Genomic DNA, 20095 nt, shown 5'->3' with positions numbered 1-20095 from the left:
CTGCCCACCTGGACCAGCTTGGAAAGACCCACACTGGACAGTACCCCTGGACTGAGGGTGATGCTGCTGTCTGCTCAAGAAATCCTCCTAAAATCCCATGAAAACCAACCCAAGTTTAATTACTCTTCTGCACAAGTAGTTTATTGTTGCTGTGCTTATTCCAGAGGTGAGCAATTCCCTTGGTCATCACTTTGACTCTAACCTGTGTTAGCCAGTTCTGTTTTTCCAGTTCTCAGCTCTTGACTGAACAGGTATTTTTGAAGGGTGATTTCTCAAATCCAAATAATGGCTCCAGTCTCAACCCAACCTTCTAGCCTTAATCTGGGAAAGGGGAACAAAAAGTACTTTTTTTTTTTCAAATTCAAGAGGGTTTGAATTTTGTTTGAGTGGGTTTTTTCAGCCTCTGATCTGGATTTAATGAAATAAGTTGGAATTCTTCCTACACCTTCTCCCTAAGATTAGATTTAAGGATGAGGCTTTGCACCCACATGAAATAAATCTCTGCAAGCAGGTGCTGCAGGTGCTGTCAAGGTCTTCCACAGCTCTAAAGGGCTCTTGCCCCTTATGCACAAGTTTGTATGTGCCAATCTCAGAATGCTGAACATTGCTGTGGGGCCTGAAAAAGAAACAGCCATGTTTCTGGCTGTCATTGTTTCCTTTTTAATCTGTCTCCTTGGTCCTTCTCTCTCAGTTTATTATCTCCTGGGCAGGCAGAGAGTAACACTGAGCTCTGGAGGGGACAGACGTGCCAAGGAGCTTCTGCCAGTGTAAAATGTGAGGAGCTGGCTCTGCGGAATGCCTTGCTGGGATAGCTGGGCATTTGTTGTGAATTGCCCCAAAGGAGGGTCTGTAGCAGCTGGGTTTCCAAACCATGAATCTTAGTGGCCATAAGGAAAAGCCACGAGCAATTACCCTCCAGTCTGAGTGAACGCGGCTTTTCCGTGCTGAGAGCTGGCTGGGGCTGGCTTGTGTCGGCTGAACTGTCTGGAGGAGGTGCAGCTCTGGGATGTGCAGGATTCCTGCCAGCATCCAGTGCCGTGGCCCAGCCCAGCCCACCTGGGGCTGGAGTAGGGTGTGTGCTGGCTGCAGAGACCTGATCCAGATCCTGACTTGATGACTTTGCCTTCTGTCCAGAGAGCAAGAAATGGATCGATTGTGAAAGTTTAGGAGTGACAGCTGCATCTTCTACTGGGTAGCTTCATTTCCCCAAAATCCTGTGTCAGGTGTGTGTGTGACACTTGTTGGGGATGAGCCCCGGTTACAGCAGGGCATCCCCTGCCCAGTGGTAGAGCAAAAAAGAGACTTTCAGCACCTGGATGGGTCCCATTTCTCCATGAGCCGTGGCAGTTTAGCGCAAACACCGTTCCTGTGATAAGAATGCAGCAGGAATGTGGCATGGCTGTATTTCTTCACTTGTAGCCTTGCATATCAGATGGATTTTTTCGTGAGTAACTGCACATGAGCTCTCCCTGTCATACAAGAAGTGCATTGTGACCAGACAGAAAATCATCTATCCAAACTGTTTGGTTAGTGAGAACCTGCTGTGTCACGAACAGCGAGCGCTGACTGAATGGGTAGTTTTTCCTTGAAAAATTCTGTATCACTGTAAGAAGGGCCTACCAAAAGATGCTGGGTTTTGTATTACCACTGTTAGACCATGGCTCTTTAATTAATAGCCGTGACTGCTGAAGTGTTGGAAAAAGGCTGCTATTACAGTAAAGAGCATAATTAAAAGGTTGTTTTGGAAAAACAGGAACATCTACTTCTCTGTGCTGCCTTCCTGGGCAGCTCAGGCTCCTGTTGAGAATGAGCTGGCATCGTTTGAACCTCAGCACCAGGGAAACTGAGAATGTTGGGTCAGCCCTGTGCTGTGTTTGGAGCTCTGGCCAGCATTGGCTGTAGTACGACTTATTGTAGTTCTCATAAATCGTTCAAGGAATTTGCTAGAATGCTGTTTGCAGAGGATGGAAATGCCTTTTTTTTTTTTTTTTTTTCTCCCTACAGAAGTGCTGTAAGCACTAAGGCAGGGAGTAAATCCAGCTGCGGGGTGGTTTGCTGGGGGGCACTGGGTATAGCGGTAAATTTAAAAAAAAATAATAAAAGGGGAGGGAAAGAAATGAAAGGGGGAAAGGGGGAGAAGAAAAAAAGGGGGGAAACGAGGAAAAAAGGAAAAGAGGGAAGAGAAAGAAATAATGGGGAAAAAGACTAAAAAGAGGGAGGAAACGAGGAAAGATAGGGGAAGGGAAAAAAAGGGGAAAAGGAATAAAGAGGAAAAAAAGGGGAGGAGGAAGAGGAAAAGGGGGGGAGTATCACGGGGGGAGAGGGGGAAAAAAAGTGGGGAAAAAAAGGAAACAAACAAACAAACCAACCAGGAAGGAAAAAGCGTGGGAAGGGGCTAAAAAAAAAAGGGAAGAAATGCCCGGGGCCGGGGCGGTGCGGGGGGCGGGCGGGGGGCGGGCGGAGGCGGCGGCCCCGCCCCGGCGGGCCCGGGGCGCGGAGCGGGCGCTGCCGGCGGGGAGCGCTGCCCGCGGCATGGCCCTGGCCCCGGCCCCGGCCCCGGCCCCGGCCCCGGCCCCGGCCGGGCCCCCGGCGGGCGGCACCTCGGCGGGGGACATGGAGCGCTACTACCGCCTGCTCCGCGCCGCCGCGCTGCTGGAGGCCGCCGCCGGTGAGTGCGGGCGGCCGGGCCGGCGGGGCTCGCAGGTGGCCGGGCGGGGGCGGGGGGACAGCGGCTTTCCCCGGACACCCTCGTGGGGGCAGCGGCACCGCTCTGCCCCCGGCGGGGCCGCACGGGTGTCCCCGCAGGTGCCCCATCGCTCGCCGCCCCATCCCTCCGCGGTGCCGGTGCCGGGCGCGTTATGGGCGCGTTATGGGCGCGTTATGGGCGCGTTATGGGCGCTCGGGTCCCGCTGCCGGGGGAAGCCTCGGGAGGGTTCGCCGCACGCGGGTGGCTGAGGATTCGAGGTGCTGTTTTGTTATGTGTTCAGTGGACGGCACGATGGGTGCGGAACGGCCCCGGTGTTCAGGAGAAGCCGCGTCCCCCGCGCCGCTGACATCCCCCGACATGTCACCGGAACGCGTGGCTCAAAGTGCGGGCTGAAGGCAGGAGGTGCTGCCGGTGACAGGGGGATGTCCGCCAGTGCAAGCCCTCTGCGCGGGTTCCCGTGGCCAGAAGTAAAGAACTCTTCCCTGGGAAGTTGTGTCTCAGCCTGCTGGCAGTGACCGCCCGTTCCCCGCGCCTGAAGTAGGGAAGCAGATGTGTCTAAGGTGTGCGTCTGTCTTACACACCTCGTCATTCCTCCCTTGTCCCTTGGTCCTCAAACACCTCTGAATGCCGGGTTGTGCCGGGAATGCAGCACTGTACTGATGTGGCTGTGGTTCTGTGGCTGCACACCCTGAATGTGAGAAGCAAATGCAATCTGATTCCTTATCTCAGGCCATAGCTGCCTCAGCGATGTTTCCTTTGATGGACAGTGATCTGCTCAGAAGTTGCGTGGAGCCCTCACTTTTTCATTATTTTCCTGTTTTCCCATGGGGAGTTACAGGAAATACTATATTTTTACGGTGATGTCTTTCCTAAACCAGGAAGGCTGGTGGCACCTTGGGTGAGTCCAGCCTCACTAGGGGATGCAAACCTTGTCAGGAGTCAGAAGCAGGCAAAGGCATCGCTCCGTGTCTGTTTGCAGCTGGCGGAGCGTTTGGAGCTGTGCCAGGCACAAAAAAGACACAGTGACCCAAAAAAAGCTTCCTGTCTAAGTCCAGGTTTCTTGACCTCTTTGAAAAGCACAATTGGGGGTGCAGGAAGAATTTGTCGGGGGTAGGTCACAGGTGAGGGCTCTACCAATGTGTCACCTGCTTCCCCCAGGAGCTGCTTGTGTCCATGCCCTTCTGAGATGGTGCCAACAGCACCTTCTGCTCTGGCTGTCCTGCCCACCTGGCCCTGTTCGTTTCCCTGCACCCTGAAAATGGAGTAGATGAATGTAGGCAGGGGTGGTCATGGTCAATTAGCAGAGGATGCTGCTTGAATGGATGTGATTAAATCCTCCTTGTGCTGCTGTCGGCATGGAACACCCACGCTGCTGGAGCAGGAGCTGGGGACATGGGGATGGGGACACAGATGGTGAGTGTTTGCTGTGAGCCATGTAATAGGAACCAGGTGAAAGCAGGTACTGCGTTTCTTAGGAGCATGAGCCCTCTCGCCTAACCAGCTTTTGGCAGATGACCTTTGTGTAATGGTCATACAGAGTCAAAATATCCCCACAATGGCACACTTGTGTGGTTGTAGCTGCAGGATCCAGACCCATGATTTGGCATCTACATAGGTTCTTAAAATAAAGCATTGAAAAAGAGACAAAGTTGAGTAAGGTTCTCCAATCACGAGATTAAAAATAAATCAGAAGCTTTTTTCCCTTATTGCTGATTTCTGAGCATTCAGCCTGATCTGGGACCATGTTTTAACCATTTCCCTACATGTAGCAGTACTGGAAACTTGTTGGTTTTTTCCAGTAGAAGGTGATCTGCGTGTATCTGCCTTAGACTGAGATAAAAGCCTGTAAAAATCCCAAGCCTTTAATGGCCATTCTGATGTCTAAAATGGCTTGGGCTCCCTCAGAGCGTGGCAGAACCACAGCAGCCTCTGTGCTTCCTTCAGCCCAGACCCTCTGGGTGGGCCACCGAGCAGTAGTAGTCTGGGAGCAGTCAGTAGTATGTGGGATGCGCTTCCTCTCCCTACATCACATTTGCTACAACCACAGTTTAATGGTTTATCATTCATGTACCAGGACAAAAGTGAAGTGACAGCAGGGCTGTGTGGGAGGGAACAACCAAAGTGTAAAACATGGGGAAAGAAAGAGTTTTCCCAAGTGCTCTCTTCACCACTGAGCTAGAGGATGCTTGGGGACACAGCTTCCCCCGTGTGCGTGGAGATGGGGAGTTCAGAGCTCAACATTGCCCCTGGTTGTGCTGCCGTGGGAGCCTTTGGTTGGCGTTGGTTTTGGCCGGTAGGACTTGCAGGGAAATCCTGGAGCCACAAGCCAGGCGGGTGCCCTCAGCCTCGTCCTGTGGACAGCCACGTGTGGCTGTAACAGTGGTTGTTTCGGCATGTGCTGGGCACAGTGCAGGTCCCTCCTCAGCCTGCTCTGCTGCCACAGCCTCGCCCATCTCATCTGCCAGCTTCCTAACACGAGGAAATTTAAGGCTGTTGGAAGATCGGTGGGCAGAGGAGCTGGAGTGTGAGGAGTGGTGGTGGAAGTGACTGGGTGGGGCTGCCTTGTTTTCTGAATCCCCTTTTCCTCCCAGGCAACACTGCACTTAGTTTTAGAGCAGAGATGAGTCAGGATCTCCTGGGGCAGAGCTGTTCCCTGGGACCCAGCACACAGCACAGTTATCCTGCTGCTCCGGGGATGTTTGTCCAAGGGCTGGGTGGTGAGACACCCAGCAATATCCTCCCCATCTCACTTTCTATTCCACAGGCCTGCTGCAGGAACATGGTTAGCTGGATTTGGAAATGTGCTTCTGCTCAATGGGGAATGCCAGAATCAGGCATTTCCACTTCCAGTTTGGGAAAAATTGTGTTTGTTTTCCCTTGCTTTACAGTAGAGTTTCCAGGTGATGCCACTGGGGGAACCTGGCTGCATAGTTTAGTTTCCTGGCTATAACACTTGTGAAAGGAATTGTTCCAGTGACCGCAGTGAACTTCTTTCCAGGTTCCCTAGGCAGGTAGTGGGGCCCAAGGATTTACTGCTGATATATCTCCCAAGAGTTACTTTGTGCACAAAGCTGGAATTCCTCTTTGAAAAAACAGTGTTTGCATGGTAGTGAATGATGATGGGAAAGTTACTGATGTCTGTATATTTTTATTGGGTTTTGGAAGTCTTTTGTGCTGAATGGGCTCTGGTTTAGGGGCTGATGGTTTGGGCTGGGAAGATGGGTACTGGTGGCAGATGCTAAATGTGCCTTTTCCTACACAGCTGGCAAATGTGCCCTGGTACTGATGTGCAAACACCTGTACTGCTCTCTTTGGTAAGGGAAGAGTGGCTGAAACTGGAAAAAGGAGGAAACCAAAAGTACATTGAAGCTGCTATATATTAGAAATGCAAGAAACTAGATTTTCTCAGCTCCCACACTGTGGTTCAATCCAAAAGAGTGGGTGTTGAGAATCTTTTATTACATTTCTTGCAATAGACGTGAATTCACGTATAGTGGAGCTGGCTTTTATGTTTCCCAATTTTTGCTTAGTTTGGTGTGATATGAGAATAGAGTTTTTCTGACTGGGCATGAAAACATCAGAGCATAACAGGAGGTAACAAGTAAGCCTTGTCGCTGCTTAGTTTGCTTTTGCTTCACCTTTTTTTTAGCAAAGCTTCCACGGTTTCCCAGTTGCTAAATATAAATTGGAAGAGATTTTCCCCCCGGCCCCAAAACTCTGTGGTCTCCAGCACACTGGGACACCCCAGATCTTTTAACCTCCCCTGAACATCCTCTTCCTCCTCGCTGGCTGCGTGGCTCAGCCGCTTGCTCCTGCAGACCCTCCTGCTCACTCCAGCTCCCAGAATTGTACTGAAGGATGACATTTCCATGAACGTGGGATCCTTATCTGGCTGCACCTTGTCTGGGATCCTTGGCTGGCTGCACCTTGTCTTGCTGGCAGCAATGGCCCGTGGTCAGCAGGAATGAGGTTTTGCTGGTCTGTGTGTTGGTGAGTGGCTGCAGCTGTGCCATACCGGTGCCCGGGGTGCTCCTGCCCAGCCGCAGCCGGTGTTTCCCCACTGCAGTTGCTGGAGGGATGCCTGGCAGTGGGATGCTCCTGCCCTGGGGCTTGCAGCTTGGCTGTGGGGCCAGATCCCAGGTGGCTGCCTGGATGTGGTGGTGTCCCACCCCTCTGGCCACACTGGAAGGTGGTGATTCTGATGGGGCTGGTCCCGTGAGGACATTCCTCTGTGGATCAGTCACGCTGCCTGGATGGCAGTCCTCAAACCTGAATTGCACCGAGTTAACATTTTCTATTTCTTATCTTCTTTTCCTTTCACAGCACTTTTTTTTGCGTTTTTCCTCTTATCCTCAGTGTATCTAAATCTAAGCCTCTTGAAAAGGTCATTCTAGTTTTTCAGAAGCTTTCCTTTTTTCTGCTGTACGGTTTCTCAGCTGAGCACACCCCCAGGTGTGGGTGCTGGGGATGTGTGTCTGCACTGAAGCACTGAGTGCACATAAGCCCCGGCAGGCCTCGGAGGAGAAGCACAGCCCCTGGGTCAGAAGAGAGGACCATCTGGTGCTGCATCCTGCTTCCTACGCTGTGTTGGAGCAGGTGCTTGGGGAGACGTAAAAGAAGGAGCTTGAAAATAGAGTGAGCCTTTCCTTAAAAATCTTCCCCAGTCTGAGAAAAGATAATTAAAGGCATCCTTGAACCTGGTGAGGTGACCAAGCCGTCACTCCTAGCGATGGACTAATCCTGGTGGGACTTTCATGCCATGTGCAGGGCATGCAGGTCTTGCAGGGGCCGAGTCCCTTTGTTGGCATTGTGGGTGCTGCTGGCATCTGTCTTGCCTGGCTCCAAAGGAGGTGTTTGCTGCTGACCTGCCTCCATGTGAGGGCCACCCAGTCCTGGCCCTGGGATGGCCCCACTGCCACCTGTGGCCTGGGGACCAGGTTGTGCTGCCAGCACTGCACCACCCTGTCCATTCACAGCTCTCACCATGTTCCAGGGGTGCAGCTCTGCTCGTGGCTCTGCCATCCCTTATTCCCTGTACTGTGCTGATACTCTTCCAAAGAGATGTTAGAGGTGGCAGTTCAGCCACCCTCTAGCAGTGGGTTTTGCAAGCCTCTGCCAGCTCAAGAATTTACCAGAGATTTGTGAGATTTATGTGCAGGTGGAGGTTTGCCGTGAGGATATTGACAGAACTGGCCCAGGAGCCCCATCATCTTCCTCAGGATCAATACATCATATCTTCCAGAAAAATAGGCATTATAAACCTAATGTAGTTGCTAATCTTTCCCTCAAGATGAAAGCCTGGTTTTGACTGGCTGTAGATGGGCAGCAGGTGCCTGCAGGCTGAGCCCAGGGCTCGAGGACTGCAGATGCTCCCGTGAGCCCCTGGCCGCAGAGAGGTGCGAGCTGTCCCTGTGGGCTGTGGGGACAAAGGGACCTGCAGCAGTCGCTGGTATTGAAGCTTTCTGCCATAAATATTTGAATGTGTCTTTTGTGTCACTCACTTGGCGTGGGGAATGGCTGCACCACCTGGAATTGCAAACTGTTGGTTGTGCCAGGTGTTGGTGCAGCAGCAGCAGCACTTGTTGTTCATACACTGGGATGGCTAAAGGAGAATTTGGTCTGTGTGGCTGCCCTGAGCAGCAGCAGTGCCTTGTCTTTGCTGCAGGTACAGCCGGTGCCAAGGGTCTGTGTGGTGGTTGTGCAGGATGCACAAGCAGCTGAATGTGGTTTTGGTGCATACGAGGGTGTGTGCAGCTCAGCGGTGCTCTTGGAAGTGACTAATGATGACATATGGAGCTTCTGCAGCATACCTGAGGTCACGTGCAAATGCGGGACAGTCCCACAGCAGCTCATGCACTGTACACAACAAAGTCTCCATGTTTCTTTAGCAGCTGAGCTTCTCAAGTATGGAGAGAAGGACACTGATGCAAGGTATGCTTTACTGCAGGGTATTTCTCACATGGGGAGAAGGTCCTCCCAGGTCGAAACCTGTGGTCAGGCTGTTTCCTCAGCTATAGAGGTGTAATTGCAGTGTAAGGTTGTTAACCCCCATGTGCTCTGTGTGGGTGACTTTGGTGGAACAGAGTGGAAATGTCTCTTATTATTAGCACCCCCCTCTGCTCTTCTGCCCTATGAATCTTTGTAAGTGCTGGGTGGGGAATGTGTGAGCCCCTGTGAGCCAGCGCGCTGCAAACTCACTTGTAGGGAGAAATGGTCCCTGAGCCTGAGGTCTCTGGGGAGGAAGCCACCAAGTCCTGTCTTTTGGACTTCATGGCTGATCCCAAGACCTTCCATTCTTTGTTGTATCCAGAAACCAGTGCTGTGGTTTGCCCAGCTCTCCGGGTTGGTCCAACACCACCCAACAGCTGGTTCAGCAGGGTGTTTAGCACTCACCCTTTGGTGCCAGCTCTCACACAGCCGTGCAGACATGCTTCAGACACCTGCTTCAGCCTGGTGGGTGGGGGCTGCAGGGGTCTCTCCTGCTACTGTCATCAAACATGCTCATGGCCCTTTGCTAACACCAAACCCTGCTGGCACTTGTGCCTGTTCTGTTCCCAGATGAGGACCTGAAGCCCCTGGAGACATGGTTTGCTCTCAGCTACTGCAGAGTTCACTCTCAGATCCAGGAAGCAGCCTCAGGACCTTGGCTGTCCGTTCTCTGCTCAGACCAGGTCCTATAAATAACCTTTTGGTGAATAGAGCAGGCCTTGTTGAGGAACACAATGTGGTGTTCTGTGCCACACGTTCTGCAGTGCACGTGCCATGGGGTATCTCCATCAGCCTCGTGCCCCCTGGCTGGCTGCCAGCCCCTCCTGGCTCCAGTTCCTACAAATGCTGTGTAAACATCTGCTCTGCCTGTACCCAGCAGTATGTCCTGTTCCTGGGCAGGACAGAGACACGGGAGCTGGGTCTGGGCACGTGGATATTAGGATCCTAGTCCAGGTGTAAGCTTGCTGGGGAAGCACACAGGTGGGTCAGGTCCCCTGGAAGGTACTGGTTGAAGCAGTGTGTGGGCAGTAAGGGCAGCTGCCTGGATGCCTCCATCCTCCTGCCCTCTCCTTCTCTGCAGCCAGGGGCAGGCACTTTGTCACTTGGCACAGGCTTTGCGTGGACGATGGGCAGGTGTGCTGTTCACAGTAGGGCAGGTTGCAGGCAGTGTAAAGTAGTATTTTTTTCCCCTATTAGTTCCCTCTGTCCTGCTTTCTGGACATGGTGTGTGGAGAGGGAGAGTGATGGGCTGCAGGGTCACTCGGCTAGGGTGTGTGGAGTGGGTATGGCAATCCGGGCTGGGCTGGGGGCGGATTGCAGGTGGTGCATTGCTCTTTCTCCTCAGATGCAGGGCTGTATTTCTGTTCTTTGCCCCAGTGAATATTTAATTTTGCAAAGTGGAGCGGCATCAGCAGGAGAAGCTGGAAGGGCCACTCTCCCCACTGTGCTGGGTTCATGGTAGGAGCACTCTGCTCCAAGGGAATTTGGTTCCCATTCCTGCACAAAGCAAAATGGGAATTTAATTTGATTTAATCCTTGCACCTGCCCCAGTTCATTCTCCATGGGCTGTTTGGGGGGGCTTGCACTGACGCTGGCCTCAGACAGGGGTGCCTGTGGCAGCTGGAGAAAGCCCAGCTCATTGAAAGTCCCTGAGCACCAGAGCTTCCTGCAGACACTGCTGGTGTGTGTAGGGCTGTGTTACGGGTGGTGTCAGCCTCAAAGGACCTGCTGGGGCAGGTGAGCCTTCCTGTGCTGGGACAGCCTAAGACAGATGCTGGCTGGTTACCCCAGTTAGCCCAGAAAGTCACCAGGAGAGTGGAAATCAGTTGCAAATGTGCTGATTTGAAGGTTCCCTCAGTACCAAATAAATGCTGCTTTGCTGGGTGTCCAAAGGGACAATCAGCTGAGAACAGGCAGATCATGGAGAAGTTCAGTGTGATCCTTTACACTTTTCATTTGATTTATTTCAGTTTTGTTCCCTAGACTACAGCAGCAACCCCCACGTGAAAAGCTGCTATTCTTCATTCACAGCAAAGCCGTTTCCAAATGGATTTCCCAGCAGCAGACAGTGTTTGGTCAGTGTGGTGAGCGTGAGGCGCTGTTACAGCAGCTTGGCAGATGTGTTACACAGCTGTGCCTGCAGATGCTGCGGGCCTGCGAAGTTTGGTGAAGGAAAGAAAACAATAGTTGCTAAGAGCAAAGCACTTCAGAGTGTGAGTGTTACGAGAGGGATTTGGACTGGGACAGGAGCTGTCCCCTCTCTGGATGTCACCGCAGAGCTCCCTGCGTGCTTGCATCTCCTCGAAAGGGGTGCTCACTGACAGTGGGCATCATTCTCACCACTGCAGTCTGTGCACTGGCCTCGAGGTACCCCCCTCTGTACTCTGGTACACCCCTGGGAGATGTTCTGGGCTGTGGAAGCCAGGAGATGGGGACCGGACAGATTCGGCAGGGCTCCTTGCTGAGCCACACTGGCTTTCCTCAGTGGGTACAGAGCTCTGAATTCCCCCTTTGTCTTTTCCGTGCTTGGCCTCACGCAGCCTCCAAAACTCTGTATCATGGCAACAATCTCCCCCCTGCAGAGGATTCTCTGAATGTAATAACTGCAGCAACATTTTATGAATGTCCATTTTAGAACGTTTATAAAAATGGCACTACACTGTTACGACAATTTACCATCCAGACGCTGCTGTTTTAATAAGACCCTCAGACCTGAGGTCATGCCAGCTCTGTGGGGACAGCAGTTTGTAAAGTGCTCTGAGATGCTGTAGCATGGGGAGTTCAGGCTTGATTTTATAACAGCTGATGATCACAAAGCCTCTTTTTGGCTTTGAAAGAAATGAGTGGACGTTCTTGAAGCCTTGGCTTCCTCCACCCTGTGCCAAGCAAGATGCAGGCTGGCTGTGCTGTCCATAGCCAGCTCTGGGCAGTGCCCCGGGGTCTTTTCTGTACTGTCCCAAGAGTGTCCTTTAAATAACAAATCCCCAGTTTGCTAAAGAACATCAGCTGAAGCCTTGTTTGAGAGGCTGATGTCTTTGGTGCCTCACTGCCTTTCACTGCTCTTTCTCCAGAGATTAATATTTGAGGACAAAGGTCCTGCTTCTGTACAGGATTTATTGCAGCATCCAAATGATGTGCCCCAGGCACAGCAACATGCTTCTGGATTTGATGCCAGCCCTTGATTTTCCCTAATATTTGCCCAGGAGGTTGAATTCAGTGGCCAACACAGAGCAAGTGCCAGGGATGAGTTGGCTGAGGAGCGGCTCTAATCAGACCACAGTCAGGCTGTTGTTGTGCCCTGACCTTGCCAGAGGGCAGCCACTCTGCTCCTCTTGCTGCTGGGTTATCCTACTCCCCAGAGGATGGGAACAAACTCCCCCTGCCTCCCTGCAGATTGTTAGGTGGTTCTCAGTGAGAAAATGTCCTGTGAAACTTTTAAATTTAGTGATTTAGTGATAACCACGCAAAGGTTAACCTCCTTTCTCCAGCCTGTTTCCTGATCAGCCTCAATTAGCTGGCACATCCCTCTCAAATCAGTGCAGAACCAAAGCAAAAGCTGCATTTACTGTCAACCTGGAGCTGTGTTTGCTGAGCACTTGAGTCACAGGGATGTTACAGCACATGGCAAGATGTGCCTGGCTTGGCTGGTGCTGCATTTTGGGGAAAGCCAGGGGTAGGCAGGGTGAGCTTTGGGAACAGGCTTCACCCTGCCTGTGGACACAGACAGGCTGCTGAGCAGCCCCACACCGATTTGTGACAAATATGTGTGCACAGCACAGGCTTTTGTCTTGTATTTTCAATGACACACACGTTTAATATCATCTACTTCATGTGTTGGAGCTCATTAAGTTATTAAATGTGAATTTTATCAGTATGAAACCATTGACCTGGTGAAAAAAAATCAACAAATAGAGAAGAAATCTCTTGCTGCTGCTTGTCCTCAAGTTGGGTGAAGCAGTTGAATGAGAGACAAATATTTGAAATATCTTTGCAAGATAAACTTCTTTCTCACCAAGACCAATTCTAGGGCCTGTTAAAATCAAGAATGTTTCTGTAGATGCCAGTGGGACTGAGGCTCGATCTTCAACAAACAAAAATCACATTTTTATCTACAAGAGGGAAAACTAGCAGTGTGTGCATAGAAGGGCAGAGAGCAGCCCATGGCTGGTGGGGGCTGTGAGAGGATGAGTACCCCCCACCTCCTGCACATCTGGGCTGCTGTGCTGCAGCACTGTACAGGCCTGAAAAATATTTGAATAAAGTAGAAGTGACCAGAAAGCTTTTGGAAAAAGGGAAATAGAATAAATATTGATTATGCTGAAGTGTGCTGAAGTATGCAGCTTGTCTGATTTAAAAGAGCCAGAAGATTATTCCGTAGGACCAGCTCTGTGAAATAATCAGTGTTTAAAATTTGATTATCAAAAAGCCCAAGGACTTTAATCTGTATAGATGTGCTTCAAAACATTCATTTGCAGGAACAAGGATGTTTAATTTTTAGCTGTCATTCCATTTATAGATAATCCAGAAAAATGCCTGCCAGCTTTAAGCTCCTCTTGTGTTTAGTCAGTCTGGTCTTTGTTTCCTTCTCCCAGAGAAAGGTAAAGTTGTGTGTGTTGTTCCGATGCGCTTCATTGCCACTGAAATGATCGTGGTGCTAAATACAGCATTAAAACAGCCTCTCCCATTATTTAATTAAGAAGAAATCTAATAACTGAACACAAGAACAACAGCCTCTCCAACGTCTATGGCCCCATGCCAGGTGAAAACATGATTTCAGAAGCTTATTTGTTCAAAATTAAAGACTGTAACAGTCTGAAAGCCCAACCTTGTTCCCAGTGCAGCAGCCTTGGACGCTGCTGCTCCCAGCAGAAACCTCAGCCCATTGCATGGCCAAGGTGGGAAGCACTGGGAGACTGTAAAACAGGGAGTAGAATGACTAACTTCAAAATATAAAATCTTACATTGGATATGGCCTGTTGAGGGAGGGCACTCAAGCAAAGGGGCAGCGTTCCCTTGGTACATTTAGTGGAATACATTTGTTGCTGACTTGTGGCTTTCACCCTGTTAGAGTCATTGGAAACATTAGAAATAATGTCCCTAAGATCCATATATGCTTTGTTACAAAATTTCAGGCATAGTTTAGGGAAGCTGGGCTGGGTTCAAATTCCACCTTTGGATTAACACATTGATAAATATGTGTGCTTTGGATTTGTGCTTCATTTTGATTGCTGCTTTTCCCTTTCTCCAGAAACTGCAATACCCATCTATGCAAAGGACATCAGTGATGATCTGATGAAAGAGTTTGCTTTTCTGTCTGGTGAGTACGAGAACTTCTTCAGGGCCTCTCTCTCACTCTCTGTGGCAATTGAATACTCCAGATAAACTTCCTTGCTATTTGTCAGAATGATACTCCACATGAGATATTACCCATCAGGTAGTATCCTTTGCCACTAGAAATGTTAATAAAACATTGAGGCAGTTTGAAAGAGCAGATTAGGTTTCTGTCTCGTGCCAAACTGTAAAATATTCTTACCTGCCGATGCTCAATGCATTAACAGGCAGTTTGCTTGTATTTCTGTAGATTCCAGACCAGTGTGTTCATTTGCCCTTGTATTTCTGATTTCTTTTGCTGTCCTGTGTAAAGTACACTCAGTAAATAAAGGAAGTATCTGGTACTCAATACATTTGTTTTTAGAACCTGCACTTGTGTGTTGTGCTTGGACTCAGAGGCAGGATTTGGCTTTGTTTTGCTATTCTGGTGAAGAGAAAAACCTCTCTGCCAATGGCAGCGTGTTCTGACCTGACTGGTGCACCTGGGCTTTGCTGCTGGCCCTCCTCACAAGCATGGCCAGGGAAGCATCTGTGTCTTTTTTCCAGGTGGAAGAGGAAAGGACAAGGCCTGGATTATCACCCTCCCTGACAACGCTCGCTTCAACGAGGTGCCTGAGGAGAATGTATCTAAAGTCTTAACGTACCTAACGTCAGTCCCAAGGTATGAGGCTCCCTTTTAGCTCTTGCCTGTGGAGGGCAGAGGTGTGGGTCCTGCCTGGGTTAGGCAGGGATCTTCAGGGTGATACCATGTGTGGGGTGAGGGGCTTCTTCAGCTCTCAGAGCGCCACAGAGGGATGCAAGCCCTTACAGGTCCAGATGTGGTATTTAATGTGCCAGGAACTGCAGAGTAAGAAGTGGACATCATCCCTGTGACCTGTCAGCTGGAATGTATCACACATTTAGCTTATTAAGTTTCTAATTAACAACAAGCTTTCCCCAAGCTTTGGCATGTGTCACCACATAAGTATGCCGTGCCACTGCAAAATAATATTTTGACGTGTACAAGCGGAGAGTCATTACTGTGGAAAAAGAGAAATGAAACCAGAGGAAGAGATTAATTACAGGAACAAAGAGTTTGGGGTCCCCGTGACAGGTGATGGCTCAGCAGTGAGCAGCAGCTCCCATTACCTGCCTGTGTGTTAGGGTTAAGCTGCTGACAGTCTGCCTGTGCCTCATACAGGGCTGTATACTTAGATTAATGGCCCTCCTATTTCTTGTTGCTGAGCCTGGTGACTCAGTTACCTGGAATGCTTAATTTTCTTGAATAATGCCTGTTTTGGCAAATTTCTTCCTGCAGGGAGAGCAGGCTGACAGCAGCTAGATGGGAGCTTTCCATTAGCAGCTGCTTTGGAGGAAGTGTGGAGTGTTTGGGCACCTCTGTTCAAAAAAAAAAAAAGAAGGAGCCTCTGGTTCCTCTGTCCCTTTTTGATGGACTCTGAGGTTTCAAGGGCTCCTGGCCCACAGAGCACTGGCCCAGCAGGAACAGGACCATGCCAAGTGTGTGTTGGCCAGAGGGGTTTCTCCTTGGTCCTGTGCAGGCAGCCCTGGTCTGTGCATCTGTACTTCCCGGCTCTGTCTGGTTTCTCCAAGGCTTCTTGTTCCATCTGACTGTAAACACCCTGGCATTAGCATGACAAGCAGTCTTGCTGTCCCTCTAATAGGTCAAACTCAATCAAGAAACTAATGAGAGCTGCGAGCTTGCTGGTGATTCAAACATGTTCTGCATGTTTTTAGTAAAACCACTTTAATTGTCCTGCTCTGCTCCTCCTACCACCATAACAGCCTGCCCCAATATCTGATCACCTTTAAAACGTGTGCTCCCTAACACTGTGGAGCTGAAAGGCTCAGGTGACCAGGCAGAGCATCACCTAGGTGAGGGTGGCAGGTCTGTGTCAGCTCTGGTGCCCCTGTGTCCTCATCCCTCCGCAGCATCACACTGTGGGATTAGAGCTCAGACTTTGGCCCAGAAAATCCTTAAAAGAGGTAAATATTTACCTGCCAGAGGTATTTTATTTCCTCAAATATCAGAGTTAGGTGTGGGAGCACCAACACCTCCTTGCCTGTGGATGTGCAGGGGCAGACCCTGTGCCTTTCCTGTGCAAAGGAACTGCCTGGTGTCCTACCCAGACCAGTCTGAGAAAACCTCATGGATGTCAGATTTGTAGTATTTGGGGAAGCTGAAAGGCTTGAAGTATTTGGGGAAGCTGAATTTCATGAGGCATTTTTCTCCTGGAAATAATTGTTAGATAAAGGAGATGAATGCTAAAAGCAACTCCTGAGTCCTTGAGGCAAGTGCATTAATAACAGAGCCAGGAGGAAGGTGAGTCCTGTAGGCAAGTTAATTTTTAGTATTCCTGGGAACTGTGCTGCAGGCAGGAGGCAGCTGCAGAAAGCGCTTGTGTGGATGAGCTGTAAAAGAAAATAAGTAGTAGGTCCCCACTTTCTATTCCATGCACATCCAACTCAAAATGCTGCCCTGCCTGCCTTCAGGCTGGCTGTGCTGAGCAGCACCTGCAGTGGTGTGCTGGAAGCAGAGGCACAGGTGAGTGTGACAGATCCTGGTACGTGCAGAAAAGAGACCCAAGGAGTGATAAAGCAGCACTTTATCCAGGCTTGGATTGAGGACTGTGACAGTGTGGTCTTTACAACAAATACAGATCTTTCTGTAGCCTGAATGATTTTATCTCTTCCAAGTTAAGCCAGAATTCCAGTAGAAGCTTAAATGAAAAAATAAAAATCAATTGAAGTCAGTTATAATATCTGTAAGATTGTTATTACAAAAAACTGTCCTAATTAGTATTAAAGTAAAATTTGAAAACTGAAAAGATCCCTCTGTATGTAGCACTGGTGTGGCATCACCTTGAGTACTGTGTGCTGTTTTGGGTGCCACATTTAAAAAGGATGTGAAGGTCCTTCAGTGTGTCCAGAGGGCAGCAAGTCTGGTGGAAGGGCTTGAAGGAGTGTCCTGTGAGGAGCAGCTGAGGGCTCTGGGCTTGTCTGGTGTGGAGAGAAGGCTGCAGGGGGATCCCATTGCTCTCTGCAGCTTCCTGAGGATGGCCTGTGGAGAGGAAGGTACTGAGCTCTTCTTCCTGGGATCCAGTGATAGGACGTGTGGGAATGGTTCAAAGCTGTGCCTGGGGAGGTTTAGGCTGGATATTAGGAAGCATTTATTTGCTGAGGGGGTGTCAAACCCTGAAAGGGTTTCCCTAGAGATGTCATTGATTCCCCAAGCTGTCGGTGTTTAGGGGGCATTTGGACAATGCCCTTAACAACATCTAACTTTTGGTCAGCCTGAAATGGTCAGGCAGTTGGACAGATTTTCTCTGTAGGTCCCTTCCTACTGAAATACTCTCTTTTCTCTTCTCTTCTCTTCTCTTCTCTTCTCTTCTCTTCTCTTCTCTTCTCTTCTCTTCTCTTCTCTCTTCTCTTCTCTTCTCTTCTCTTCTCTTCTCTTCTCTTCTCTTCTCTCTTCTCTTCTCTCTTCTCTTCTCTTCTCTTCTCTTCTCTTCTCTTCTCTTCTCTTGACTAGCCAGCTTTTTGGTATTTAGACAAACTTTGCCTGTTTCATTTAGACTGGGAGGTGAGGTACAAAGTGGTTTAGAGCTGTGACTGATAACACAGAGTAGTGGCACAGAGCAGGCTGCTGTTGGCTATAAATACCTCTGAATTTCAATATTGGGCAGGTCGTGACGGCGTGCTCTGATCCCACCAGCGGCAAGGAGTCTGTCAGGCCTGTGCTAAATCTCACAACTGCAGACTCCAGGATCCGATTTCAAGTCCTGCAAAACATCCCAGGTCTTTATTTTTAGTCTGGTGCATCCTGCAACACATACAAAGTTAAGGATAAGGAGAAAAAAAGTAACAAGAAACACCCAGAGAGAAATAATCCTTGCCCTGGTTATCTGTCTCCATCTTTCTGCTGCTGGATGCAAACAAACAGCCCTCAGAGCCTTGCGAAAAAGCATTGATTTAATTTTATTGTCAGTCTAAAAGGTACATCACGGGCCTGGAAATCTGATAAACCTGCAAGGCCTGGGTTGCAAATAGTCACAGACTTTCTCCACTGGCCCTAGAATACATGACAGATTTCCCACAGTAGATGTCAAGGCTGTCAGACTGCTGGGAACTTTCTTCTTTGTTTCTGCAAGGGAACTGATAAAAGCAGATTAGCGTGCTCAGGGGCTGCTCTCTGAGTATAACCTTGTCCTGAGTTCATGGCTTGCTCTGGCTTTTCTTAACTGGCAGTGCACTACAGTCTGGCTGCCTTTTCTGAATTACTTGGATTCTGGGGTTTTTCTTCAGGTTTTATTATGATTACAGCAGTTCTGTGTAAACACAATTTAGCTTTTTCAATTGCAGACTCTTGGGAAACACCATGAGGAGTTTGGGAATTATTTCTTATAGCTCAGAGACATACCTTGTAATTAGAGTGTGCTGAAAAACCAAAGGGTTTTCTTTTTGCCTCGAACTGAAGGATCCTTTGGCCTGTTCCCACCCACCTGGGTCACATAGCTCATGGTGGGGATGAACAGAGATGAGAGAAACCTGCAGAACTGTCTCATGTTGCCTAAATTATTCTAAGCAAAAAAAAAGGTTTTGGCTGAAAAGTTACACTCACCATGCTCTCAACCTCAGACTTTATTACATGTAGAAGTTCTGTGTATGACCCATATGTAAAATTTGATACTCCTTTCCTCTGCTCTTTTCTTCTACACCTGAAAGCCACTGAATAAATTTAAATAAAACCTTTGCACTTTGGGTGTGATGTTACAGATCCATAAGAGCTGTCAAAGGATAGCTTGGGACTTCGGTGCCTCTGCATATCTGCAGTCAATTGTTGTTATGGTCAAAGGGAGTTTTATTTTTTATCGCTCCGAGCACCGCTGCTAATTCCTTTTAAATATATTTGTCAGAGTTGCAGCTGCCACAGACCAGAGCAGCAAGATGTGCACTCAATGAAAGTTCCTGCACTGGCTTCAAGTGTCGTCTTTTTTTTTTTCCCCTGTGATGAAGTTGCCAAGTGTTGTCTGCCGTGGGATACTTCTGAGTGATCCACCATGTGTTTGCCGTGCCAAATACAGGAATTGGCAGAGATGATGCTGGCAAGAGGCTGCTTGTACAAGGCTGTGCCTGGTGCAGACACCTGAGCCACCTCTGGGGAGCCAGCACGTGTACTGGGAGCCTCTCCCCAGCACGGAGGTGCCCGGCTAGGGTGGTGTGGGACATGGCTATCCTGTTTCAGCATCCACAAAATAAATATTGCAAATATGACCTAAGTGTCCTGTAAATACACTCACGTTGGAGGACTCGGTTACAAGCTGGCCTAGCCGTAGCTGTGTGCAGACATGACTGCAGTGTGTAGCTCAGGCTGCCTGGGAGGAGGGTGGCTGTCACAGCTGGAGCCTGGCCGGGCTGTTCCAGCCAGCCTGGAAAGGAACGTTTGAATTACAGACAGGGCGTTAGGGCCCCTGCCAGACCTGCACCCCGGTACAGCTGGCTCGCTCGTCAGACTGGGCATTCCAAAGCAACTCAAAGGATTTGGGTGTTAAAAGGGATGTCAGGAAGTCTGTGCTTGCCAAGTGAACCGGAGAGTGTTGGAAAACGCCTTGGAGCAATCGCTGATTCCCCAGCAGGACGTGCTGGGGAAGCCACCACAGCCTGTTTGAGCACCAGCTCCCCCTTTCCCTCTGCCAGGCTGGCATTGCCCTGCCCTGGCTTGGTGTCATCTCTGCTGTCTCCTGCCAAAACAAGCCAGGAGTCATCGCTTGGTTGCTGTTACCTGAGCTCTGCAGGAAGATCTGGGCAGTGAAGGCAGGGGGGTCTGGGGCATCAGCTGGGGGAGGCTGCTGGGCACCCTGGAGCTCCTGGGCAGGGTACAGCTCCTCTGGCCTCTGCAGGCCCCTTCTCAAGACCAGTTTGGGTTTCAAGAGCAATCTGGTCTCCAGCAATCTGCTGTCACCGCCTTGCACACAAATCAGAGGTGGTGCTTAACCCTGGGCTACTACAATCACAGAATCACAGAAAGATTGGGGTGGGAAGGAGCTGTGGAGTTCACAGAATCAGGGAATG

The 20095-nt window shown here is 49.8% G+C and overlaps 1 protein-coding gene across 4 annotated transcripts in view; it reads left to right on the top strand.

Annotated features, from left to right (window-relative positions):
* The first annotated feature begins 2561 nt into the window (after positions 1 to 2561).
* MCF2 (MCF.2 cell line derived transforming sequence) overlaps positions 2562 to 20095 on the top strand; it is a 54960-nt gene continuing 37426 nt past the window's right edge. For 3 of the 4 annotated variants that reach the window (XM_039572051.1, XM_039572050.1, XM_039572054.1), the window contains exons 1-3: positions 2562 to 2668; positions 13944 to 14012; positions 14573 to 14687. In XM_039572051.1, the coding sequence (XP_039427985.1) occupies positions 2614 to 2668; positions 13944 to 14012; positions 14573 to 14687 (239 nt within the window). In that variant the 5' untranslated portion in view covers positions 2562 to 2613. The remainder of the gene's footprint in view (positions 2669 to 13943; positions 14013 to 14572; positions 14688 to 20095) is intronic. The other variant, XM_039572053.1, reaches the window with a different exon arrangement.

Source organism: Corvus cornix, chromosome 4A (genome assembly GCF_000738735.6).
Source record: "Corvus cornix cornix isolate S_Up_H32 chromosome 4A, ASM73873v5, whole genome shotgun sequence".
Taxonomy (NCBI): Eukaryota; Metazoa; Chordata; class Aves; order Passeriformes; family Corvidae; genus Corvus; species Corvus cornix.
This window is presented reverse-complemented; position numbering and strand designations above follow the sequence as displayed.